The 22056-nt window shown below is 48.8% G+C and overlaps 1 protein-coding gene across 1 annotated transcript in view; it reads left to right on the top strand.

Annotated features, from left to right (window-relative positions):
* ARL14EP (ARF like GTPase 14 effector protein) overlaps window positions 1–18196 on the top strand; it is a 33931-nt gene extending 15735 nt beyond the window's left edge. The window contains exon 4 of the mRNA XM_078684195.1: window positions 16357–18196. Coding sequence (XP_078540321.1) covers window positions 16357–16585 — 229 coding nt within the window. The 3' untranslated portion in view covers window positions 16586–18196. The remainder of the gene's footprint in view (window positions 1–16356) is intronic.
* Window positions 18197–22056: the final 3860 nt, after the last annotated feature.

The raw sequence follows: 22056 nt of genomic DNA, 5'->3' as shown, positions 1-22056 counted from the left end.
CCTTAGGAGCAATCTATGGCTCAACTGAGGACGACCCGGAGATCCTTGAGTTTTTAGATGTGGAGTTAGCTACTTGGGCACCTCGTGTGATACTGGGAGGGGATTTCAACATTAATGGAGCGGATGGGCTAGAGGTAGGGTTGTTTGGGAGATATCAGGGGAGGAAAAAAAGAGTGCACCGCGCATTAGGACAATTGGTGAAAAACAATATGCTCTCTGATGTCTGGGGGAAGACAAGAACTGGTGATAAAGGGTACACCTACTATTCTGCTCCTCATCGGGTGTGTGTGAGAGATTAGATTATTTTTTCGCCTCTAACTTACTGATCCCTTGCACTAAGGTCGAGAGACTTCCCCGAATACATAGTGATCATAACCCTCTGATTTTAAAGCTGGATATAACAACCAGGGCTAGGAAGGAGAGAGTGTGAACTTTTGAGCGAGGGCTTCTACAGGATCAAAAATATATACAGCATATGGTGCATTGGATTAAAGAGTTCTTTGAAATTAATAGAGGTAGTGCAGCTGCAGGTATGGTTTGGGACGCCTTTAAAGCGGGAGTACGTGGCGAAACCCTAAGTTTTAAAATCCATAAACGAAATCTGGAACAGTCTAGGAACAGAGATTTAGCTAGGGCAGTGCTGGATGCGGAGGAAGAGCTCCATCACCGTGTCGCAACGGGGGCCACGTTGGAACCTGCTTTTAAGAATTGCAAAGGCAAAAATGGAGGCGGAAGAGGATATTGCTAATAAAGCAGCCAGGACCTACCTGGCTATGAAGGAGAGATGCCGTGAGTTTAGTGAAACGGTTGGGCGAACTCTAGCTGTACGCACTAGACAAAAGGCTGCTTCTGGAGAAGTAAGGGAAATCAGGGATCCTGAAGGTAAATCATACATAGATGCAGACGAGATAAGAGAGGTATTTAGGAAGTTTTATGCCCAACTCTATGATGACCAGCAAGATCAAGACCCGGAGGAAATAGGGACCTATCTAGAATATATTCCAGTGGTGTGTCTGACAGAGCAAGAATCAGAGGGACTGGAAAAGTTATTAGACTTGGAGGATATTAAAGCTGCTATATCTAATCTCCCTTCCGGAAAGGCGGCTGGTCCTGACCAAATTCCAATGGAATTTTATAAAGTATTTGGGGATGTTCTCTGGGAGGATATGCTAACTACGATGCAGAAGGCACAGGTTGGGGAATCTATACCAGGGTCATGGGGAGGTGCTGATATAGTGATTATTTTAAAAAAGGGGAAGCCAGCTACCGAACCTGGTTCATATAGACCAATAACGCTTATGAACTCAGTCATTTGTTAAGCGCACTACATACCCGCGAGGGTCTCAAGGTGCTGGGGGGGGCGCTACTGATCGAACAGCCAGGTCTTTAGTATCCTCCTGAAGGTTAGCAGGTCTTGGGGTCTGTCGTAGGCTCAGTGGGAGGGTGTTCCATGTCTTGGCGGCGAGGTGGGAGAAGGATCTCCCGCCGGTGGTTGTTCGTCGGATGCGCGCGACGGTGGCGAGTGAGAGGTCGGCGGAGCGTAGCTGGCGGTTGGGGGTGTAGAAGGAGAGCCGTCTGTTGAGGTAGGCTGGGCCGGTCTTGTGGAGTGCCTTGTGTGCGTGGATGAAGAGCTTAAAGGATATCCTCTTGTTGACGGGGAGCCAGTGTAGGTTTCTCAGGTGGGGGGTGATGTGGCGGTGTCGTGGTACATCGAGGATCAGTCGTGCCGAGGCATTTTGGATGCGTTGTAGTCGATTGATGAGCTTGGTCGGGGCTCTCGCGTAGAGGGCGTTTCCGTAGTAGGGCCCGCCTAATATTGTGTCTAGTGGCCCTGTGTGGCATAAAACCAGCCTGGTCCGGGTGGACCAGAGCGGTAATCAGCGGCAGGAGGCGGTTGGCAAGCGCCTTCGCTAGTATCTGCGCCTCGATGTTGAGGAGGGAGATTGGGCGGTACGATTCGTGGCGATCAGGCGGCCTTCCCGGTTTGCAGAACACCACTATCTCGGCATGCCTCCAATCCGGCGGCAGCTGACCCAGCTCTCTAGCAGCATCCAATGCCTTCTTGAAATGGGGCCCTAACTGGAGATGATATTTCCGTAAAAACTCGCATGGGAAGCCGTTCTGCCCCGCGGCCTTCCCGGCATTCAGCTCACCCAGTGCCTTGCCCAGTTCCTCCGCGGACAAAGGAAGCTCGAGACTGTCACGCTCCTCATCGGAGATCCCCCGCGGCGGGAGGTCCGCCAGGAATTTATCTACTGCCTCCACAGGGAGAGAATCTCTGGGGGCGTATTGCGCTTCATAATAGCGCGCAAAGCTGTCGGCTATAACCCCTGGATCGGTCAACTCTCAGCGCCGGCAACGTCTGAGCCTGGAACGTGCCCTGGCATAGCCTATACAACATTCGGCTGGGTTTGTCTCCCCACTGGTATATTCTACTCTGCGTAGCAAGCCATATATGGCGCGACTCCTCAAGAAGTAGGGAAGCCGCATCGCTCTGCGCCTGCAGGAGTCGCCGCGTGTCCTCCTCCGCCCCTGTCTCCGTAGACCGTGCCTCCAGAGTGCGGACGCGATCCGCCGCCCTCTCCAAGTCCTCCCCTCGTGTCCTACGGGCCCTCGCACACCAGGCTATGTCCACTCCTCTGAGTGTAGGCTTCATGGCCTCCCAGAGGGTCACCGCGTCCGAAGCTGGCCTCTCGTTCTCCTCCCAGTAGTGAGCAATGGCCTCTCGCATATGGGACTGGTAGTCATCTTGTTGCAGATGCCAAGTAGAGAGGCGCCATCTAAATGGCTACCGCCTTCTGTCAAGGAGGATATCTATCGTGACGGGGGAGTGGTCAGAAAGCCCATGCGGCAGTATAGCGGTCGATGCCACCCTTCCGATTGTGGCGCACGGGACGAACAAGTAGTCCAACCGCGAGAAGGATCGATGGACCGCCGAGACATAGGTAAATTCCCGACTGTGTGGGTGTTGATAGCGCCAGGCATCCATCCATCCCATACCTCTCACCATATCACTCCGTCTCGTAGGGACAGCCGCCAGCTGTCCGCCATTCGGCCTGTAGCAATCCGCAGATCCATCCATCACATCATTCCAGTCGCCTCCTATCACCGACAAGACGTCCGGCACATCAGCCCAGACCGTAAACAGCTTCTCCACCAGAGACCATTGCAAGGGGGGGGAGCATACACACTACCAAAGACCACTTGTTCCCCACCAATCATTCCTTTGATAAAGACATGTCTGCCCTGGGCATCAATCCAGTGTGTAGAGTGTATGTAGGACACCCTTCGGTAAACCAAAACTGCCACACCCCGGGACCCCCGGACAAAGCCAGCATGGAACACCTGATGATACCCATAGCGCTGCAGACTCAGAGTCTTGGTACCCAGGAGATGAGTCTCTTGTAACAGTAGGACATCAGCCTTCTCTCTTTTCCCCTGTCGCAGCACAGCACCCCTTTTGATTTTATCAAGCATACCCCTCCCGTTCCAACTCACAATTCTCAGTGCAGCTCTGGGGAGCTCCGAGGCAGAATCCCTAGCCGCCATCGATTGGGAAGACCTGCAAATGCCCGGGCGTAGGAGAGTGTAAGTGTCTATAGAATATAAGCCGAACCTGGTGAACCATCGTGTGTGAACAAGTTACCCCTGTGGACCCAAACATTGCGGATCCCCTCACCCCCCTCCCCCAGACCCATCCCCAACCCAACTCCCAGAAAACTGGCCTCCCCCCTCCCCTATACCTCAACAACATTGAAGTACCTGTCGCAGTGCAGGAGCGCCCCAACCCCCAACGGGAGGTCAGCGGCCAACCACTCCAATGGATCCCCAAGAACCCCCCCCTCAAAACTACCCCTCCAGCCAACAGACCCCCACTTAAGTAGGAGGCAAAGCCCCTGTAAAAGAGCATCCTGGACCCCACTCCGCCGCTCCACACAGTCCCAACAATGATAAAGGAAAGCAAGCAGTGGCTATACATTCAGTTAGCAAGCAGCAGTCCAAAAGAACACATGAAAGCACCACCTCCCAGCGGGAGCCCGTAATTCCTGCACGCAAGTTCAGTCCCCTGAGGCCCCTCCATGCTCTTTGCCAGAGTGGTTGGAGTCGGTAGGCGCGCCATCTCGTTTCCCACCACGGGAAGTGGAGCGCTACTCTTGCTCCTGGCACTGTGATCCTCCCGTTCCTGCGATGGGTCCCTCGAGTGGCCCGGGTTCAGTCCCGGCTGGGCATGCGGCCTGACCCTCACTGTCTCATCAGTCCCTTGAAAGACTGCTTCCGGAGTATCAAAGAAATGGGTTCGTGACTGGTAGACTACCCGCAGGCGGGCCGGATAAAGTAAGGAGTATTGGATCTTCAGACCTCTCAGTTTCGCCTTGGCGGCAATGAACGAATTACGTTGTTGTTGCACGATTCTGGTGTAGTCCGGAAAGATCATGATCTTCTGGTTTTCAAATAGAAGAGAGTCTTTGGTCCTTGCCTCCCGGAGGATAGTGTCTCTGTCATGGAAATTCAGGATTCTAGCTATCACTGGCCTGGGCCGCTCCCCCGCCGGCGGCTTCTGCGTCAGGGCTCTGTGAGCGCGCTCAATCACAAAGCACCGTGACAGAACGTCCGGGGGCAGCCAAGTCTCCAACCACTGGGACAAGAATAGTTCCATGTTCCCTTTCTCGCATCCTTCCGGAAACCCCACAAAGCGAAGGTTGTTCCTACATGCCCGCCCTTCGGCATCCTCCACACGGAGCGCAAGGCCCCTCTGGACGTTTTCCATTGCCGCCATTTTCCGCTTCAGGGTCCCGACGTAGTCTTCCACCACCGATATCCTGGATTCCGCCTCGGTAATACGTGCCACTGCGTTTCGCAGGTCCTGGCGCAACAGGGTCACGTCTGCGCCAACTGCCCCTATCGTGGCGTCTAGCATGTCTCTGGACTGGGTAATCGCTGCCATAAGCGCTGCGTTGTCAGGGCCTGTCCCTTGGCCTCCGCCCGATGCACCGGGCGCCCCACTCGGCCCCGTAAACTTATCTATGGGCCCCTGTTTGGCGGACCCGCTGCCTCCCCCGCCTCTGGTCATGTCCGCAACACCTGGACTCTACTGTCTCCGGATTGTCCGTAGCCAAGGGTACACCACACACCTAACTCCAGGCACACAGTTCCTCCACGCAATCGTCGGCCGCTGCCAGGGGGTACACCGGGCTCCACAAGGCTGCCCCCCAAGAGTGAGGTGCCCAATGTCGTTGTGGCCGGGCCCAGCCCCCGCTCCAATCTCCAGCCACAAGGGGGTGGGGGTGGCCCCGCACCAGGCCACTCAATGACCGGCCACCAGCCTCAGGCGAGGGAGCCCCTCTGCCACACAGTCCAACTGTCCCAGGCACTCACCGGAGCTGCGTGGGCCGACCGCAATCCCTCGCCGCCTCGTGGTCACACTCTGATGGGGCCACGCAGAGTCAACCACGTCGATTCCGCCGTCACTCCTGGTGCCGCCGCTGGGGCCCCCCAGGCTCGATTACCACACTCGCCTGAAGCAAGGGAGCACAAGCGCCCCACACTAGTCCTTTTGGGCATGATCTCACCTCAGGGGCACCGCACCCTCAGCCACTCAAGTCGGTTCCCTGGCCACCGCAATGCACCAGCTCCGCCGCCGGGAGTCTTGAAAATCGAGGTCCCGGTCTCTCGGCCCGAGGTAGGCCGCAGCTCCCTCCGGCCTCTCTCCCAGCACAGAACGGCGTCTCCACTGCAGCGGGCAGGCCCGAGGACTCGCCCACAGCTCCGCCTCCAATGGGGGCCCCAGGCCCAGGATAAATGCAGGCACAGCCGGCCGCCGCAGAGAGCTCCCGACCTGGAAGCGCCAAAATCGAGGTCCCGGCTTCACTCCCCGGGACTAGGCCGCAAACTGCCGCCGCTGCTATCTCTGCCAAACAGGGTCCGGGAGCGCCAAAGAACGCACCGGGCAACACCTCCTGCCCTCTGCTACTATCGCCTCAGGTGTGGGTTACAAGGCGGGTCCAGGAGCCAGGATAATTCGCCGGATAACTGTCGGGCCGGTGGGAGGAGCTCTAGCAAGCTGCGTCCACCATCGATGCCCGCTAAGCCACGCCCCCCAGATAGGCAGCTTTGAAGGCGCAGCATGCTTCGATGGGTAGCCATTTTAGGGCTTGTAATGCAGGGGGATGTGGTCGTATTTCTTGGTACCTGTGACCATTCTTGCTGCTGCGTTTAGGGTGGCTCTCGTGGGGGATGTGTGTGTTTTAGGTGTCCCCGTTAGAGTGGCATTTCCATAGTCCAGTCTGAACAGCACTGGAGATTTGGTTGCGATTTTTAGGTCATATGGGGGTATGAAAGATTTATTGAGGAGTTTTAGGTTGTAGAGGGCGCCTTTTGCTGTGGATTTAATGTGGGAGCTCATGTTGAGACTTGGGTCTAGAGAGATCCCTAGTGATTTAGCTGAGTTTGCTTGAGTGGGTCTGCAGTTTAGGAAATCAAGGTTGTTTATCCGTTCTTGGATCGAAGGGGGTTGTTTGTGATTGGAGAAGACAAGGATTTCAGTGTTTTCTTGGTTGAGTTTGAGGTGGTTGAGTGTTAGCCAGTTTTCTACTTTTGAAAGAGTGAAGATGAGACAGAGGATGCCATTGAGGGAGGAGATCTCAATGTACAGCTGGGTGTCGACAGCATAGAGGTGGTAGGCAATGCTTGCTTGTTTTAGAATGGTAGTGAGCGGTTCCATGTATATGTTGAAGAGTGTGGGGGAGAGGACTGAGCCTTGAGGGACACCGAGTTGAGGGGGATGTGTCGGTGTCATTTATGTAGAAATGAGGAGAACCATTTTAGGACATTGCCATCTGCTCCGACACGCTTTTGTAGGGCATCTAAGAGTAGGTTGTGATCAACTGTGTCAAAAACAGCTGATAGGTCGAGGAGGACAAGTAGGCAGTATCTGTTGGAGTCAAGGGAGTTGTGAATGTCATCGGTAATGCTCAGTGGTTTCTGTGCTGAATCCCTTCCTGTACTCGGTTTGGTGTGAGCCAAGTAGGTTGTTAGATTGCAGGTGTTGGTTCAGTTGGGAGAGAACACATTTCTCCAGGATTTTGGCTAGGAAAGGAAGGTTGGCGATGGGCCTAATGTGTTTGAGGTCATTCGGGTCAGCATCATTTTTTTTAAGAAGGGGGGTGACTTGCCTTGTTTGAGGCAGTCTGGCATCAGTCCGTTGATTAGGGAGCTGTTGATAATCTTTGTCCACAGTGGGGTTAGGGTAAGGTTGAGGTTTTTAGCTAAGGAGGCGGGTAGAGTGTCTGCGTAGTGCCTGGAAGGGTTTGGAGTTGGTAATCACATTGGAAAGTACCTCTTCGGAGAGAGGTCAGATGTCCTTTCACCGCTTGGGGGGAAATGGGGACTAGGGTGAGTGCTGATTTTGGGGGTAGACAGAGGAGGGGTTTCTGCTTCCGGGAGCATGTTGTGAGCTGGGGTTGGGTTAGAGTTCATTAAGGGTGAAGATTTGCAGTGTTGGGATTGAGGGTGGGGCTCTAGGAAAAGCTTGATATTGGAGATTTTGTCATTGAAGACTTTGTCCAGTTTGTTACACTGAAGTTTGGAGGCAGGGGGGTTAGCTTTGTTGGGCTTGGAGGACTGTTTCTGAATGATGTTGAAAAGTTCTTTGGGGCGGTTTTTTGCTTTGTCTAGTGCGCTCCGGAAGAAGGTGGCCAGGTCGTTTGGGCCCCATATATTGAGGATACAGGTCCTAGGGGAAGTAGGGAGTGGTTTTCCCAGGGAACAACTCATTTTATACACCGCTGACTTCCAGAACTGTGTCACTACTGGGCAATCCCACAATATATGATAAAAGGTCCCGGGGAGGTCACATCCTCGGAGGCACAGAGCATCAGGCCGGCGACCAATCCTGGCCAGTGTAAGGGCAGACATGTATGCCCTGTGTAGCACTTTGAGTTGAATCAATGTATACCTATGGCATATGGCCGATTCCCTCGAGGACATAAGTGCCGATCGCCACTCCTCTTCATCCAATGGACCCACGTCCGCCTCCCACTTGGTCCGCAGTAACAGGAAGGAGTCAGGGAGGTTATTGCAGAGCTTACGATAGGTCAGGGAGAGGGCCTTGTCAGGGAGGGGTTCCGATAGCAACCGATCCTCCAGCGGGGAGGTGGCAGGTATGGAGGCAAAATCGGGGAAGGCAGCTCGGAGAGCATGTGTGATTTGCAGGTACCTAAAAAACTCAGTGGGTGCAAGAGCATATTTAGTTCGTAAGTCCGTAAAGGACATCAATTTACCTTTATGAATAAGGTCCCCGACCTCAGAGATCCCGATCATGTCCCACTTATCGAATCCCTGGGAAAAGCAGAGAGAGCCGAGGCGCTGCGCCGACCATAGTGGGGACGCCCTGGTGAGTTTGTCCGCCCATCCCAATCTTCTGTTGGCTCTGTGCCATACATCTACTGTGTGTGACATGGGACCCACGTATCTAGATCTAGAGGGTTTACAGTATAGGGCACCGAGATAGCCTTCCCGTCTGATCTCTATCCAAAAGAAAGGCCGGGTTTAGAGGTGACCCATGTATCCATTGGTTGATGACTACTAGCTGGGAAGCCCAATAGTAAAGGCCGAGGTTGGGAAGGGCGATTTCCCCCGTCATACCAGCCCTGGAACAGCTTAGAGAGAGCAATTCGGGCAGCGCCACCGTCCCAAAGCAGCGTCCTGAGCTCACCGTCCACCGCCCTGAAGTAGGAGTCCGGAATGGTGAAAGGGCAGTTTTGTAGGACATATAGGGAGCGTGGAAGCGCTAACATCTTAAACAGCGCCGCCCGGCCTGGGAGAGAGAGCGGGAGCGACCGCCAGTGAGCCACGGAGCCTACGGAGTGGACCTTGTAGATTACGGTCATAAAACAGTTTGTGATCAGAAGTAATGAAGATTCCCAAGTATGTAAAGCCTTCTGTGGCTACTGTAATTGTAAAACCTCTAGGCATGCGAGGTGGAGGACCACGTAACATGTAAAGCACCGATTTGGACCAGTTTATGGCATATCCCGAGTACTTCCCGAAATTCGTGAGGATATGGAACAGACTATCGATGGAGGACCGTGGGGACGACACACATAGCAGTATGTCGTCAGCGTATAAGGAAATTTTGTCTACCGTCTTGTCGCTCCACCGTAGGCCTCTAACAGAGGCGTCTGTGCGGATCCAATGGGCCAGGGGCTCCAATGTGAGGGCAAACAACAAGGGGGAGAGAGGGCAGCCCTGTCTGGTGCCCCGATGTAGCGGGAACTTCCGGGACGTATAGTTATTGACCTTGACTTGACCCAAGAGGTCCGTGTATAAAAGTCTTACCCACCCTATGAAGACAGGCCCAAAGCCAAATCGGCGGAGGACCTCAAACAGGTAGGACCATTTGATCGAGTCGAACGACATCGCTGCGTCTAGGGACAGTATGGCCGCATCTTGAGACAGTGTAGGTTGACGACTCAGTACGTTCTGCACCCTATGGAGGTTTAAGGCCGTATTACGGCCCGGTAGAAAACCGGACTGGTCGGCGTGTATCAAAGAAGAGAGCACCAGGAGGAGACGCGTAGCAAGTAGCTTAGCCAGGACCTTGGCCCCAGCGCTGATCAAGGAGATCGGACAATAGGAGTTGCATACGTCTGGAGGCTTGGCCGGTTTCAAAATGACTGCGATGGATGCCAGTCTTTGGTCGAGGGGGAGCACTCCGCGCTCCAGACTCTCCCTAAACATGTTCAGAAGATGTGGAACGATGTCCCGGACCATCCCCTTCAGGAACTCTACGGGAACCCCGTCGGGGCCCATGGCCTTACCGGAATTCACCGCAAAGAGCGCCGTAGTGAGCTCCTCTGCGGAGAGGTCGGCATCAAGGGCGGTTCGATTGTCGTCCGGAATGGTCGGGAGACTCATCTCTCCCAACAGCTGACTAGACTCGGCGGACGAGTAAACATTACTCGCCGTGTAAACCTGTTCAAGGTGGTCCGCGAATGCCTCCGCTATTTCCTGCGGATCCGTCACCACAGAGCCATCTGGCCTAGTTATGGATGAGACCCAACGAGACCCCTGGTCGCGACGCTCCAACCACGCGAGCATTTTGCCTGCAGCGTCCCCAAATTCGTAGACCCGGTGACGCGCCTGAGCTTTCTCCTGGACCAGTGCTTTGTAGGTTAACTGCTGAGCTCGAAGGCGAGCGGCAGTCAAATCTGAGTGTGCAGCATTATGGGACGCTTCCAATTGTATCAGGGCTGATTCCGCCTCAGTGATCTGCTCAGCGTGTTTTCGCAAGTGAGACGTCTTAAGTGCCAAGGCCTCACCCTTCAGAACCGCTATATAGGTCTCCCAGAGCGTAACGGCAGAGCCTACAGAGCCAACGTTTTCCTCAAAATAGAGTTCCGTGCGCTCCTGCAATGCCTCTCTGATATCAGGGATATGCAATAACCAGGGGTTAATGACAATAGGGCAGCGCGTTACCTGGTGGTTATATGTCAGGTCAACCACGAGTGGTGAATGGTCGGAAATACCTCGGGGTAGGCCCCTCGGGCGAACAAAGCACCCAAAGTCTGCGACGGGGCAGAAGAAATAATCAATTCTGGCCATACTATTATGAGCGTTGGAGTAGTGTGTAAAGTAGGGCGTGTCCGGGAAGTGTAGGCGCCAGATGTCAGCCAACCCCAAAGCATGAGCGAAGTCAGCCAGGTCTGACGGTGTGACCCTCTCCGGGGTCTACGGTCCAGGTCGTCACACATTGTGGCATTAAAGTCCCCCCCTAATATGAGTGTTCCCGGGGAGAGGCCTAGGATTTGGGTGCCCAATTCTTTGAGGGATTCCCGTACTAAAGTTGGCGGGAGGTATACAGAAATGAGATTCAAGGGACGTCCCTCCCAGGTGGCCTCAACTATTGCAAAGCGGCCAAGGGGGATCAGCCCAGCAGCGCGAGTAAGTAAGAGCTAGGGATTTCCGAACTAAGACACCCATACCCCGGGAACCTGAAGTAAAGCCAGCATGAACTAGGAGCTTGTACCCCCCTTTCTGTAGAGCCTGACAGGAGTTGCCGACCAGGTGGGTCTCTTGTAACATGACTATGTCGGGGGAGTGGCGTCTGAGGAATTGGAGAACCACACTTCGTTTTATCTTATGGCCTAGACCATTGACGTTCCACGTGAGAACTGTAAGGGATCTAGAGGTGTGATGAGCCATAGTTGGGAGTCAAGCGGGTCAAGTAAGTGGGCCACCCGGGAGGAGGCCACCCATAGTGGTCGGTACTCCGGACCGTTCGAAGTATAGGAAAGCTAAAGGCGCGCTGTCCCCGGAGGCCAGGTAGCACTCCAGGGGGCCAGCCACGTCCCACTGAGCCCTGGTCAGGCAAGGCGGCCAAACGAGGGACATCTCTGCTGGAGATACAAATAAAGGGGAAATAAGCTAAGTGATCATTGGAAACTCTGCTACGGACAAGATGAAACCATAGAACAACAAACAACCCCACCATCCCCCTTTCCCCCCACCCTGCTTCCCTGCCCGCGGATTTCAGAACTATCCACACCCCAACTCGGCAGAGTGCCTGTCGCCCACCCACTCAAATTGGGGTACGGGAAAGCCGCTTAAGCCACTTGCCCCACTGAAAGCATTAGAAATGTAGAACATTCACATCATCATAACTGAAGACTCAAGCATTATTCACACAACCTAGATTGTACTTATCAGTCAGCTGGTGCGGCCCGGTCACGGCCGAAGGAGACAGGAGCCAGAAACAGAGGCCAGTTCAAAAAGGAGAAGGATCGGAGTTCGGGCGGCTGCTCCAGTCGTCAGGTTGCAACCAGGCAGAGGCCGCGTCGAGCCTCCATCAGAATCGTCTGCAGCATGGAAATTGTCATTCCACCCCGTCTAGTGGTCCAGTGAAAAGTTCCTGACTTTCAGGTGGAGGATTATCCAATGAGGGTTCGAGCCTTGAAGAACGATTCCGCGGAGAGCCTCCAGTCCCGCTGCGGCCCTCGAGCCAGTCCCACACCTCCTCCGGCGAGAAGAAGAACCATGTTTTACCGTCCATTTCGATGCGTAGCTTCGCCGGAAAGAGCATGGAGTACTTGATGCCCCTATCTCGCAACGCTTTTTTAACATCCAAAAAGCTGCGACGCCTAGCCTGTACCTTGACCGTGAAGTCCGGGAACATGGTGATGCGGGTATTTTCCAACAGGAGCGGAGGACCAGATCTGGCAGTTTGCAATATTGCATCCCGGTCTCTGAAGTTGAAGACCCTCGCTATGATAGGGCGAGGAGGGGCCCCCAGTCTTGGTCTACCCCCTGGGACCCTATGCGCTCTTTCAATAGAGTAATAGTTCGAGAGTTGCTTCGGTTTCAGGTACTTCGTAATCAGGGACTCCACAAAGAGGTCAGCTAAGGGCTCCTCCATTTTCTCCGGAACCCCTAAGATCCGGATGTTATTCCGTCGCGCCCTCCCTTCGTAATAGTCCAGCTGCTCGCTCATCTGCTTCTGCCGTTTCTGAAGCTGGACAACTTGCTGCTGGAGTGTGGATGTGTCGTCTATTAAGGCCGCCGTCTTGACCTCCACGTCTTTGACTTTAGAGTCCATCTTGCGCAAGTCTGCCCGCAGGAGGGTGACCTCGATGTTGACGGAGTCGATACGGGTCTCAATGGATGAGCGGACCCACGCAATGGCTTTCATTACGTCCTCCAACGTGAGGGTCTTTGGCCCCTGGGAGGGGGAAGCGAGTTTCGGATCCCCTGTGGGGGCAGCTTCCCTGTTATCACCCCTGGCGCCCCAGGAGTTCTTGTTTATCTGCCTCTGGGTAGGGGGCCTCGTCGTCTTGCCGGAAGCCATCTCTTCCAATAGGTAGGGTCCGGGTTAGGCTAGGCAAGCAGAGGACAGGCGATGTAGCGTCAACGAGGTCAGTCAAAGTTGGGGTTCAGTGCAACCTCGAAATCATCCAGTGCCTCTCTGGTCATGCGCCAGATGTCCCAGCCCAGCACAAGGGGGGGGGGGGGGGAAGAGGTATAGTCCCAGTAGGCCCTATCCCAGGCGTCGGAGGAAGGCAGGCGCTATGGTAGGCGCTATGGAGCAGGAGGGGCACCTCTGGGGCTGCAACGCCCGGTGGTAAGTACAAGGCCAGGCACTCCCTCACCAGATGCACCTGGGGTAATTTGTGTTTTGATTGGTGGAGCTACTGTTTGATTGATGCTGAATATAATGATGTGGTGGCCGACACATGGCATCGCACTGAAGAATCTAAGTAGCCTGATCTCGTTTATAAATAAGTAAGACAAGACTTCAATCCTATGTCATTAGACAAAACCTCTTTTAAAGAACTTATTACAACAGAAATTCTAGACTTTAAAAAGATTAATTAATAAACATGCTATTGATGTTACACCAACATTTTTAAAGCATTTGTAGGTTTCCTTGAAAATCGGCTGAAAAGAAAAACATTAAAAATAAAATTAAAATCTGAACAAGAGCCTGTTCTCTCTAGAATGAACTTAATCTAAAACTAAAGACCTCAAAAATATTATGAACTTGAAGGTTTTCTATAGAAAATATTTGAGAATTTAGCTATCAGTATTCTGGCTCTGACAGTCCTTTTCTTGTAATTAGAATTGCATCACTTCTTAAACAGAAATGCAAATTTATGATTTGTGTGTAGTTTTACTATTCACTGCATCTCGTGTGTTTTGATAACAAGTTTTGTATTTTATTACATGCAAGGTTGCCTCTCCCTAACACCTCTATGAAATGTTGGTATGGCTGAAGAGCAGTCGGTTATATCTGCATGTAGGGTCCATGACAAGAGTACGTGTTCGGGCTTATAAGCGAACAGCACTTCAAACGCATAGACTTGATAGTGCATTATTACAGTATAAAAGCACACGTCAAGACCTGAAAGCAAGAGTTCTGCTTGTTCAAAAGCATGTAATGTCTGATGGTATCGTACTTCTCATTGGACAACTTGGCAGTACTACATGCATCTGTAAGGATCATCGCTTCTCAAAGACGCCAGACTTTGAGAAGAGTATGCCACATATCAGCAGGAGATGACAATAATCTGCCACATCCGAACGTTGCACCTGTTATACATCCGTAGGGTTGGGTAAGAGTCAATCTTATTTCAGATTAGTGAATGACTTAATTGTTGTGTTAGGCATAATATTTTCCCTATCAGGGCCACATCTAGTATGCCAACTAGTTTGTGGCAGTGCAAAGTTAGAGCCCAACATCTACATATATCTAAGTGACTCACACCCCAGAATAACTGCACCGGAACTATGGGTATTTATAGATTAGATGGTCTCCCTAGTAGGTGCCACTGTGAAGTTGACATATTACAGATTATTGTTGAGCAACTCGCTGATACTCCTTTTATACGCATCGAAAAGATGAACGGCAGACTGCCCCGGCTGACTTTTGAAACTGCGACCATGGTGCTAAAGCACGAGCCATGAAAAGGTTGCATGCTTTCATTTAGACATAGGCCAAAGCTTAATACAATAAGTTTGACGAATTTGTCCCCTTAAATATAGACTTTACTCCTACTTTAAGGTGTTGAGGCTGAGTGTAGACCTTGTTTCTAGTAACTTAACCAAGTTACTGACCTGTAGGTCTAGTGGCATTGTGTTGAGTTTTTAAGCCCTACCTTGAATATTGACACTGTCCTGTATGACCATGGATTAGATGGCTTAGTTTAGGTAGAAGATGCACATGTAGTACAAGAAGAATTGAAATGCCTACTATGTGCTGATGATATTCTGCTTATTCTAACCAATCCTGAATTGCCTCTGCCTGGTGCTGCTCTAGTTGTGGCATTAATTGGGGCAAATCTGTCCTGAAGTGTTTCTAAATTCATTGTGAAAATAAATATTCATGAGAGAAGTAAAGCAACTAATTAGTGGGGTTATTATTGGTAGAATAGGAGCAGATTGTTAAGTCTATTTAAACAGGTCTGTTGCTATTATTGACATGATATCATTGTACGTATATGGTATTTGCATACTGCAAACTTTGCTGAGAATGCCGTGGAGTACCAGGAGGGTCAAAGGTAAGCATAGTCAATGAGTGATAGGTGCGGCAGCAAATGAAGGGTTTGTTACTACATTGTGATGTAGAATTCTTTAAAGAGTTGGGTCTGTAACTCTCGCCTAAATTAGACCAGCACAACAACATATGCTTCATCAGCTACAAAATGTTCTTATTGGTAAAAAGTCAGTTGGACTAAAGGAACTTGGAATTCAGGTTGAGTTGCTCTCCTTTAAATGGTTTATTATCGCTGTATGCCGCTCCTTAATATTTTACACCCCCCTTAACCTTATAATACAAAACAAGGACAGATGAGAGTATTCACATCTCAATAGCAGGGTGGAGAATGGGCTTGAGTATGGGAATATAAGGTAAACGTCATTTACAACGCGGTGTTTACACCGCACAACCTTTACAACGCTGCCATTACAACGCAAGTCGTTACTAAGACTTGAGCTGGATGGCGCTGTTGGTTAAGAATATTGTAATTTTATATTCCAACACCTTCCCTACTGTTACGTGGACTGGTGTTGGAATATAAAATTATAAAAATCCACAATCCGCGCCCTCCAACGCAAGTCGTTGTAACGTTTTGCGTTGTAAAATCCACGATGTAAAGTACCGCGATCAAAATTATCATGTTGTACTATCATACATCCGAATATAAGGAGCCTCCCATCCTCTAGCTTCTGTAGACTTAGACTGATAAGCTTTTGACAAGCTGGGGCATCCACTTTTGCGCTGTGCAATGGAAGAACAACCTTCGTGCTGTTTTTAGAATACAGGTTTTCCTGTGGTGCATAACCTACCACTTGTTTATATTACCATTCTCTTTTTTTAGGCAATACTAACTACACCACAGTACGTTTACCTGAGGGTTTGCTCATTGCAAGCCTTTCATGTTTACTTTTCCAAATTTGCTGTATGTAGACCCCTTAAAGTCATTGGCATGCCTGCTCTTATGAGTCTCCATGAAGTAATAAATATATTTGATCTCGCATTCGTTAGATTTTAGCACTGATGCTTTTAAATTTCAACCTAGGTTCTCAGCCTAATGCAACTAATTAAAGTTACTTTTAAATTCCACAGCATGACACTCATTGGCATTTTTGGTTATTTGTCAGAGGATTCCAAGCAGAAGAGTGTGTGCTGTCATTGAGGCTTCAGATAATCTTCTTTCCATTGATCTGGCAATACAGAAAAATCAGACCAAGAACATGTTTATTTAAATTCTGTTTTTCCTCAAGGTCTTAACTTATTTTGATGCTTTAACGTAATATACATTCATATTTGTGTATGCAAATTTAAATTGGGGTCTTCTATTACAGACAAACATTGACATCAAAGAGTAAAGTGTATGACAACCAAGGACTTCTCCTTTTCAACGGAATGGATCTTTGTGACTGCCTTGATGAGGATTGTCTAGGCTGCTTCTATGCTTGCCCTAACTGTGGCTCGAACAAATGTGGAGCTGAATGTCGCTGTGACCGCAAGTGGATTTATGAACAAATTGAAATCGAAGGAGGGGAAACTATTCGTAATAAACATGTGGGATGATTAGAAAACGTGAGGAGCCAGTTTTTGTTGCATTTGGATAGAAGTGAGTGTTCAAAGCTGAATTGTATGGAGTAAATAATACAACTAACATGGTCTCCAAGGACCTTTTCCTAAAATGGAATCAAAAACTCAGGGGGACCTTTGGTATACTAACAGTTTGTTCCAACTGTTTATTCGTTCTACGTTTAAGCTCTGTCTGCAGGATTTAGGTGTTGTAATAGCTACTGATTATGCCTTCCTCTAAAGCAAGACTTTTTTAGAATTCTCCAAACAAGCCATGGGCTCTCCAGGTTCTCTCCTCTAACACAAATAAATCTCAGCCAGAACACAAACCTGCCAGAAGTCTATCTCATGAGGGTGAAAATGGGCCCCCTAATGTTAACATATAGGGGGCAAAATAGTAACTCTAGTTGACAATTGTGTTGAGAGATTGAAGACTTCTTTTGGATTCACGATTAAATATTTATACAAATAAGCCCTAATAAAGATATTTTTTCAATGTGCTTTCGTGCATCATCAGATTATGCTGTTACACGTTTTTATTCAGAGTATATCTTTTTCTAGTGTGGAAGTTCTTATTTTGAAAGCTACTCTTAGAGTATCAGATATCTTTATCTTCTCAAACCTTGTAAATGTCTGTGAATGCTTGGAATATTGGCGTTATACAGTGTGAACTTGACTGTGCATAATGTTTCTTTCTACGTTGACAAGCACTTGTTTTTTTTATGCTATGACTCCTAGATGAGTTAATATAGCATGTTTTGTTTTTTACTGAGTTGTGCAGCATTGTTGCAACAGAAATGTACCGTTTCAATGACCGCCATAGCTTCATATAATTCTACATATGTGCATATATATTTTTATCATTGAGAAAATTACATTACTCCATGTTTTCTGCTAGATTATGAAGTTATTTGACATTTCTTCAGTTTCTCGAATTCAGGCTGTCAACTCCGTTAGTAATTCTTGTTTTGTTCACAGAAGAAGGCGACAGCCATTCCTAGATCAGTGTTAGTTAAACTCTCAAGTTTAGCAAGTAAATGGTGCAAACTGTGTTGGTAACCTCTTGCACTTGATTCTCAGTCTTATACTATGCGCCATATTTACTATGCAGTCCGAAAGTCCTGATTTTTTTCTAATACTTATGCGTGTATTTGAAAGGATTCTATTTTGGTTGCTGAATGTTTGCTAATTCTTTTTTTTGGGTTTATTGCTCATCATTTTTGTAATCAGCGGCAACACACAGAACTTGTACATGAAAATAGCTTTTGGAAATTAAATGGAGATTTTTTCTCATTCAGTCAATTGTGTTCCATGTAATTAACAGTTGTCTATTTTCTTTCCAAAAGAAATACGTTTGGATCCATGCACATCTGATTAGCATTTTTCTAGAGGATAAGTATATTTGTTTAATAGTTTATCTTTCATTCCAGGATTACGTTTAGTGACTGCTGTGTAAACTGCCAGCAGCTAAAACCAAAACACCCACCTCATAAAAAAACGAATGTTTTCTACCTCATTCTAATATTGAGATCCCTAAACTACAAAATCATGTTCATAGACTTGCCATCTAGTGTTTTGTTAAAATAAAATTTGAAGTTAAAAGGTAAACGGATTGTGTGGACTCTTTAAGGCCTTAAGATCGCTGTTGACAGATGTTAAAGATGTTGCTACTTGTTTGCCTTTATTCATAGAAGGAAACTGTCTCTCACACTAACCTGTTGAAATGTTTACTCCCCATAGGCGATTAACAAATACTGGGAAATGTCTATAAAATAGACATAAAGAATAGGCAAAATTACCAGACTGATGTGCTTTGTGGATAAATTATTGGGACCAAAAAGAAATAAGCCAGTTTACAATTTAGGTGGTAAACCTTTATAATATGGTGAGTTTGATTCAGCCTATAAGCAATGAAGAGTTTCAAAGCATTTAGCATAGTAGTGCTGGGTTATGAGCTAGATTAGCTACAGGTTTTCTACAGTGTAGGGAATCAATCTGTCACCAACGTCGTCAGGACTTAAATGATAAGAGTATTTAGAAGGGAAACCTCTAGGGTAATTACCTCCCTTCTCTGTTGCAGTGATGGCTGCTAAGATGTCATCATCAATCTTACCTTTGGATCTTGTAACTGCTGCTACTAAATATGTCGCCACTGCTATCTTTGCTGCTTCATCAGTAAGACTGTTACCAACAGCGTGTACCCCTACGCACTGGTGACCAAGAGTATGAATTACATTCAAGAGAGGCAGACATGCCTTAAGTTCTGTGACTCGAACCCGAAGCATTTTATGTTTGATTGTGCTACCTTTGGAATCACAATATTCATTTTGAGTCCAAAAGAATAAATTGTCATTGAAAGACTGAACACAATAGTAAGAGTCACTTGCAATAAGAGTAGTCACACGAGGATCAGCAAACTCTGGTGCAAGCACCAGAGCACATAGCTCTGCCAACTGGGCGGTACAGTCACCTTATGTCTGCGTGTGCACGACATCGGACTTGAATTCGCCATTAACCATGGTACCCACCACTATTGCACAGGCCACTGAATAAGCATGTTTAGATCCCGTTGCGCTGAATAGTCAGTGTAAATGATACAATGGTAATCCTCAAGCGGGCGCAAGGGCAAAGGAGCCGGATGAACAAATTCAGACTGTAAGTACTCCTGAGTTTGCAATGAGGACTCCAAGATGAACGTGGCATCCGGAGACGTCAATGAAGCTGCCCATTGTATCCAACTTGGATGCAAAGCTTTAGCATTTGGTACACTGGCTTTCGTAACTGCCTCAAGGGCAGGATACGGTGTAACAACCAACATACGTTTCCCCTGCAACAGCGCTCTCTCTTTTAGAATCGTCATCTGCACTGCAGTCAAAACTTTTTCGACAGAAGAAAAACGCATTTCAGCCGAAGTGTACTAGTGTGACTTGTAAGCAATAGGTACTGTGTCTCCGTCATTAAACGTCAAGTACGTGGAACCCACTGCGCCAGGCCCAATTCTTATTACCAGGTTTGTGTGGTTGTCACATGTCGGTAAGTATTAAGATTCAAGAAGATCAGATTGCAATATAGCAGAAAGTTCTGGAAGCCAGCAATATTTTGTAAAAGTAGGTTGTATCGATGCATATAGTGGCTTGATACGCTGGGCATAATCTGGAATGTAAGTACGCCCGAAAATCAAAAAACCCAGTAAAGATTGTAGTTTTCTCAGAGTTGATGGAGCGCGCAACTGCGCACAGTTCTCAAGGAAGTGAGGTGCTAAACCTCGACCTTCGTTGTTAGGCTCATAGCCCAGAAACGTACTGTGTACTCTGCAGTGTGTGATTTTGCAAAGTTAAATTTGTAACCGAAGTCTGTAAACATGACAGTGATGTGGTCAACGTGACACAGATGCGGCACTAATTTGTCGTCGGTGAGATAAATATCATCAACATAAGAATATGCATCAGGGTCGATGCTCTCGAACAGAGAGACAACACGTGCGCCATAGAAGCCTGGGCTGTTTTTATAGCCCTGGGCTAATCTTTTGAGCTGTTTTTGTTTGCCACCAGAAGTAAAAGCTGTCCATTGACTACTAATAGAGGACAGATTATGACTAAAAAAAGACATTGGAAAGGTCACATGTGGTCTTGAACCTTTTTCTCACAAGACTATCAACCAGGGCAGAACTGTGGGTATTCTGTACCGCGCACGTCTGACAATGAGTTCAAATGCCGATAATCTATAACTAGGCAATACGACCCATCGGGTTTGGTTACAGTGAAAAGAGGATTGTTCATGGGTGACACACATGTTTCAATTACACCTTGATATTCCAATTGTTCAAGGATTTCAGCAACGGGAGCTTTTGCTTCTCGCCGCATGGGATATTGGGTTTGAGGCTGTGACATTGACCACAGTGGAATCTCATGTATGGGCGAAAGTTTGTCCCAACCGACTTGAGTACGGTACAAAGCCGGTGCAAGCACCTGAGCCCACTCTTCTGCAAAGTTCTGCGCTTGCTCCTTTGGCACAGTGTGTGCGAAACTAGGGAGGATTACCTCCTCAACTCTCGGAGCGGCCAAAACGAAAGGTGGGGGCCAGTTCACCTCCGCTAACAAAATGTCATATGTAGAGGTCAGATTTTCCCAAAAAATCCCTTTTATTTTACGTTGTATGTCACTTTCAATTAAAAGGACTATTTCATATAGTCTGTCAGGGGGAGCCACTCTAGTGTCAGCAGTTTCTACAGAGATGAACTTGTCAGTTGCTGTCGCCTTCAGATACGGACGCAGTGCTTGCCGCACTACTGTTACCTCCGCTGCGCTGTCTAGCAGCGTTCGCGCCCATGTCAGGTTCCATAGCTGTGCTCTCACTATCCGTGGCATACCTTGCGGTTAACGCAGCAACCTTCTTTTTCTGAAACTGGGGGCGTTGACGTGGAAAGTCGTCCTGCTTGCCTTTACCATCAGTCGGGCGAGGCTGCTCGCGTCCTTGTGGGGCCTCTGCCGCATTCTCCTCCACTGGCTTTTTTAGACCTTTGTTTCCAGTGAAGAACGAGGAGAACGTTGATCAGGAACCTAAAATCTATCAGGAGACCTAATTCTTGCGCTGTCGTGCAAATCATATTTGTGCTCAATAGACACTGGTATCAGTGACGCAGCCATTGTTTCTGTTGCTGCTTCCCCTGTTTTTTATTTTTCCAATTATGTTTAGGAGAAACTGGACGGTCGTCTTAAATAGACTTAGCCGTCTGTGTTTGCGGTTGAGCTGCTGTCTTAGCGAAAGGCTTAATACCCAAACTATTGCGCCCAATGGTCTTATAAGCCTCCACGATAATTTTTGGTAACTGTCAGGGTTTCTCTGGTTCTGGGACAAGACGCAAAGCATTAGACACCTGAAAGTTTACCGCATCTCCCTTGACGTTGGCAAGGATGAGATCAGCAACTACGTCAAACACTCCGACAAGCCTCATTCACAACTCTACCGCCGCCTCCGGACGTGCTCATCCTGAACGCGCTTCTTCACGGAGGGCAGGACAGTCATTGACGGCATGCCAAAGCACGTAGCATAGACTGCTGCAAAGACTTTACCCAAGTTCTCACAATCGGTCGCCTCGGGCACTAAATCTTTCTGCAAACTAATAGTTAGAATCCTGTGTTTCCCACAGGAGTCGTATTAGGAAATACTGCTTCCAGCTGGTCAAACTTCTCAGCAAGCCCATAAGGCATATCGTCGTTCTACTGGAGCGCTTGCCCATTACTGAATTAAGGATGTATGACGTTACAACGCAGGCTATTACAACGCCTGCCTTTACAACGTGGTTTTTACATCGCATGCCATTACAACGCATAGCGCTTTTGGGTGCTGGATAGTGAATAGTTTAATTTACTATTCCATCTCCAGTTCCCGTGGACACTAGGGAAGGTTATTGGATAGTAAATTAACCTATTCCCTATCCTAGAGCGCCCCCCAGCGCAATGCGTTGT

This window comes from Lissotriton helveticus, chromosome 3_2 (genome assembly GCF_964261635.1).
Source record: "Lissotriton helveticus chromosome 3_2, aLisHel1.1, whole genome shotgun sequence".
In the NCBI taxonomy this organism is placed as follows: domain Eukaryota; kingdom Metazoa; phylum Chordata; class Amphibia; order Caudata; family Salamandridae; genus Lissotriton; species Lissotriton helveticus.
The sequence above is the reverse complement of the archived record's forward strand: the minus strand, read 5'-3'. Positions and strand labels throughout refer to the sequence as shown.